Source organism: Marmota flaviventris, chromosome 10 (assembly GCF_047511675.1).
Source record: "Marmota flaviventris isolate mMarFla1 chromosome 10, mMarFla1.hap1, whole genome shotgun sequence".
NCBI lineage: Eukaryota > Metazoa > Chordata > Mammalia > Rodentia > Sciuridae > Marmota > Marmota flaviventris.
Genome location: NC_092507.1, coordinates 14,436,937 through 14,441,722, shown reverse-complemented (window position 1 = coordinate 14,441,722; position 4,786 = coordinate 14,436,937). Strand labels below are relative to the sequence as shown.

Below are 4,786 nucleotides of genomic sequence, written 5' to 3'. Positions count from 1 at the left end.
GGAAAGCTGGCCTCTGCTTTCATCTCCTGCCTCCTTCATTTGGTCACCAGGCACTTACAATATTTACTTTAGGTAAATATTTATTTGAGCTAGAGTCACTGCATCCCCAAAGATGGAAGAATAAAGGATTGATACCCTCAGGAAGCATTAATTGACCCATTTCCAAAACAAGTGGAGACAGTGGTTTGGTGGGAACTTCAAGACAGCTTCTGGCTTTTCCTAGGTTTGGAAACTCAAGTGGTATGAGAGAAGGAGGAGAATACAGAGGAGGGTTCAGAGCAGGTGCAGGCTCTGGATCCCCTTAGGGGGGAGGAGAATCCTCCCCATGCAACCCTTGCCCCAGGACCCCACAGGCAGGACTAGGGTAGAGTCTCTTCAAGTCTCAGGTGATTTGCATTGGTCCTGGGACTTTGCAGAGGCTCCGCATGTACTTCCTGGGAATGAATGATTGATTGATGAAATGAATGGAGAGCACTAAATGCCCTTTTTCTACTCCCCAATGCCACATTTAGCACCCTATTCACTGTGCCTGCCATAGCACATGAACTTTGCCCATCCATGGGCAAAGTGGCTGCAGGAAGGTGACTGGTGGTCACACCCATGGCTGGTTATGGAAATTTACCCAGTCGGGAGCTAAGCCAAAGAAAAGGCTTCAACATGACTTGAAATTTAATCTGGCATCAGCTCATGACATGAAAGATTTTCCAGTCCTCAACTCTGTCTTGCCAGCTGATGAGGGGGAAATGAAGGGGATTACCCAGGCACATGGGCATTTTGGAGTCCACCAATTGGACACTCCCACCTCCACCCAGTGCCTCACCAACCCCCAACTTCCCAGAGGGTGCAGCTATTTAAGAGCAGCTGCATTCAGGAAAAACAAGAGAGTCATTTGGAGCTATCCAGTCCAGTATCTTCTGAGAGGTAAATACCCAGAAACTAATAGTCCATGGAAAGAATTAGAATCCCTGCTCACTGGCTACTTTGAGAATGGCCGTGTTGTGTGATTATATGTGTGCATGCGTGTGAACCCACGTAGACATAAGCATGCCTGTGCACAATTTGGTAAGTAAAGGACAGCGTGTTGTGTGGTTTTTGTGAGCAAACTAAATAAAGAGACTGTGTGCACTACTTGGGTAGATGTCCACAGGCATCCATGTGCAAATAAGTGTGTGTGTGTGTGTGTGTGTGTGTGTGTGTGTGTGTGATTGAAAAAGTTTGCAGTGTGTTGCATTAGTTCTGGAGAGAATTATTGGGAATCAGATCAGATATTGGATGGAATTTCTGAGGCTTGAATTGAGCATGGGGATGTGGGTGAAATGTCTAATGGGGGGCGCAACCTCTGACCTTAGGGATTTCCCAAATGGGTGGGTGAAGCTGGTTCAGTGTCTCAGGAATTCTCAGTCTGTTGAACAGGGGGTCTCATTCAGCTCTCATAGGGGGTCTCCACGGTCCGAGGGCCTGCACATGTGCAAAGCCATTCCACAGAGCTGTGGAGGGTGAGGAGGTGGTATTATGAGCACACAGGCGGAGTCATGCTTGGGAACACTGGGTGCGACAGAGGTGTTCACCCTGGACTTACTGCAATGCAAGAGCAGGTCTGTACCCTCTAGGACAGTGAATTGGACAAGAGAATAGTGGCCAGGACAGGAGCTAGGACCACCTAGGAGAGGAGCCCAGGACAATCCATCTGCACTCGTCCTGCACAGAACTCTCAGCATGAGGACCCTCCTGGCACTGGCAGTGATTATGGTCTTTGGTAAGAGCTGACATTGATCTCAGCACAGGGGGAACGCCAGAGGGGGAGGGGGGAGAAATACAAACCCCAAGTTTTCTTTCCTTTTGCAACAGTCCTCTCCTAGTGGGAAGAGAATAGAGGCCATGGGGGCAGGGGAGAGAAGCAGAGAGAGACAGAAGGAGGACACAGGGCCTCACACCCCATCACCAGCTATTTATCAATTTCCTTTCAGGCCTAATGTGGGTTCAGGGGGATATTTTTAACTTCAATTCCATGATCTCATCGGTGACAAAAAAGAATGGTGCAACCGATTATGGCGCCTATGGTTGCCACTGTGGCCTGGGTGGCAAAGGAACCCCCAAGGATGCAACGGATCGGTGAGGCCACCCCAGCCCTCCATGCCCTGTGCTCACTTCTGGCCTCAGCAGGACTGAAGCTGGAAGGACAGAGCTGGTGCCCCATTGACACAAAGGTCCTGGGCTATCCCAGCTGGACAGGCCGTCAGCATGCTGCACCCTCTGCTCTAGACTATTCTATAGCCATTGTGTCTCTGCCTAGGATCAAGGGTGGGAGGGAGATGATGCGGCACCAGGGCCCCTGGAGCTGTAGGAAGGCAGCCCTAATGGTACAACCTCTACTAGATGCTGTGCCCGCCACGACTGTTGCTACAAGCGTCTGGAGAAACGTGGATGTGGCACAAAATTTCTGAGCTACAAGTTTAAATACCAAGCAGGCAAAGTCATCTGTAAAGGTAAGAAAGCCCTGTACCCAGTCCACTTTACCTCTTTCATTTGTTCCCTGCCCACCATGCCAGGTACAGTGCTAGACACAAGAGATAGGGACACAGAGGGACATGGTCACTGCCTTGAGAAGAAAGCAAGAAAGCCGAGATCACAAAGTGATGTCACTGCAAGCAGTGACAGCCGAGCTATGCAGAGTCAGATGAGGGTGGGAGTATTCCCAGAAGAACAACAGTATAGCCAAGGAACCCAGGGGGCTGCAGGTCATTCTGTGCTGCCCAGTGAGCAAGGCAGGGGCTAGATCAACCAGACCTTTCAGGCCAGGGTGTCTTTACTTTTGTCCTAAAGCCACAGGGAGCTAATTAGCACCTTTGCACAGAAGCACATTTGCTTTTCAGAGGACTTACTCTGGGTGCAGGATGGATGGGGCCCAGGGAGCCAGTTATGGCAGACAAAAGAGCAACAGCCAGGCATAAAGCCCTGGTGGTCAGGATGGAAGGGGCGTGGAATGAAATCAAGAAGCAACTATATGATTTTGAGGAAGAATCAGCTTGGAGATGCCTGAGGAAGATATGGGGATAATGAGCTTTTGGGTGGGTATTTGTGCAGATGGTACTGTGGAGGTAAAGATCCGGGATGTTGTTCTGCTGGGTTGTAAGAGGAACTATTCTAATTAGAATAATCACAGACTAGGGTCTCCAGACACCCTCCCTGGGCAATGGCCAGCAGCCAGCTGAGTGTGAACACTTGCAGCTCAGTGTGGGGTATGGACTGGGGTCATACTCAGATTTAGCAGAGGAGAACTGGAATTTGGGTGTGCTCACTCAAGGCCTCTGAAGGAGGCCAGTGGATTAGACAGAAAGTAGGGAAAAGGACTGAGTGAGAAGGTCAAGGTGCCATTGAGGAGATGATTAACAATAGCAGTTTAACAGAGGAGGCCACATTAGACGGACAGGGTTTCTCCAGACTGTGGGGCAAGAAGGTTGTTCAGGACTTCAGGAGAAGGTGCTCTCCTTGAGCATGAGGGCGAAACCAGGTTAGAGTGGGTTAGGTATGGGTGGGAAGCAAAGTGGAGAGAGGAAGTGGAGGCAAATACATGGAGAAAGCTTGAATCTGAAGGGGAGGATGGAGATGGGTGGCAGCCAGAAAGACTGCTTAGTGACCCCAGACAGTGGGTCCAGTGTAATTGGGAGAGGGCATGAACTCCCACCCATAGCATGAATCATAAGATCAGAAATTGTCTCTTGCAATGGTGACCTCTCCGTAGGGGCATGTATGTTAGCAGGTTTTAGGGCCCAGACACAAGATGCCCAAACCACCACTGGTTCGGATATTGGGGCTGCCTGACTCTCAGAGTAAGAATTCTCCCAACTGCAGTCAGGCCTGGGGCTGCTTTTCCCCATCATCAGCTCTCAGAGTTGGCAGGTCCTACAATCTAAGTGTAGTCAAGACACATGCCGCAGCTCCAGGCACCCAGGCCTCACCCTGGCAGGCTTTCCCACTGTGCAACTCCCTTTTCCAAGGGAGGAAATGAATGCTTCCCAGAAGCCACCAGCAGACTCGCGCTCATTGGCCAGACCAATGTTACCTGCTATTTAGAGACCAATCATTGTCAAGGAGAAAGGGAGGACCTGTCTTACGCCAATCACGATCCACCCCATGATTGGTGGGGCTGCACCGCCCGCCAGAGGGTGGCCAATGGGAAGGCCTGCGTCCTCTGGTGTGGTGTGCAGGGCTCTGTGTCTGCGATGGGCCGGGGACCTGCCTCCCCACCTGTCAGCAATGTCGGGAAAAGGAGCATCTGGAGGATGGGCGAGGTCCTCTCCCCCCAGGAGAAGCCACAGACTATTAAACTCCCATCCGGTGTTTATTTTCTTGTAATTTCAGCAAACCAGGGCTACTGTAGGAGTCAGCTGTGTCAGTGTGATAAAACTGCTGCCTACTGTTTTGCTAAAAACCGGAAAACCTACAATAGGAAGTACCAGTTCTATCCCAATGTGCTGTGCCGTGGGAAGAAGCCCAGTTGCTGAGGCTCCTCTTCGCCAAAGCCTGGCCAGCCAGTGCTGGTCCTCTTCTCCAACACCCTCTCTCCCAGCCCCCACCAAGTTCCCTGCAATCCAGAAAACAGTCCCGGTCCATCCCAGGGGCAAGCTAGGAGCCCTTCTGTCCTGACCCAAACAAGAAGACCAAACCCGGGGGCACCTCTGCTGAGTCCCCACTCCTGCCCTTCCCTACCACCTCCGGCCCCCTGCTTAGCTCCCAGCTGCACACTCCTGGGAGTCTTTTCTGAATAAACCAATTTGTCACCAAA

The 4,786-nt window shown here is 51.2% G+C and overlaps 1 protein-coding gene across 2 annotated transcripts; it reads left to right on the top strand.

The window, feature by feature from the left end:
- Nucleotides 1-815: 815 nt before the first annotated feature.
- Nucleotides 816-4,786, top strand: LOC114094218 (phospholipase A2, membrane associated). 2 transcript variants are annotated; one of them, XM_027937268.2, is made up of 5 exons: nucleotides 816-921; nucleotides 1,611-1,756; nucleotides 1,968-2,112; nucleotides 2,377-2,486; nucleotides 4,363-4,786. In XM_027937268.2, exons 2-5 carry the CDS (start codon nucleotides 1,717-1,719, stop codon nucleotides 4,503-4,505), a joined length of 438 nt encoding a protein of 145 aa, XP_027793069.1. In that variant the 5' UTR covers nucleotides 816-921; nucleotides 1,611-1,716; the 3' UTR covers nucleotides 4,506-4,786. The 2 variants fall into 2 exon arrangements, with proteins under 2 accessions (XP_027793069.1, XP_027793070.1); XM_027937269.2 differs by having other exon boundaries at nucleotides 854-921; nucleotides 1,596-1,756.

Bases quoted from the DNA above. Each gene is read 5' to 3' on its own strand.
- LOC114094218 (XM_027937268.2), top strand. From the start codon at position 1,717: ATGAGGACCCTCCTGGCACTGGCAGTGATTATGGTCTTTG. The intron at 1,757-1,967 runs GTAAGAGCTGAC...ATTTCCTTTCAG, and splicing joins GGCAGTGATTATGGTCTTTG to GCCTAATGTGGGTTCAGGGG. The intron at 2,487-4,362 runs GTAAGAAAGCCC...TTGTAATTTCAG, and splicing joins AGGCAAAGTCATCTGTAAAG to CAAACCAGGGCTACTGTAGG.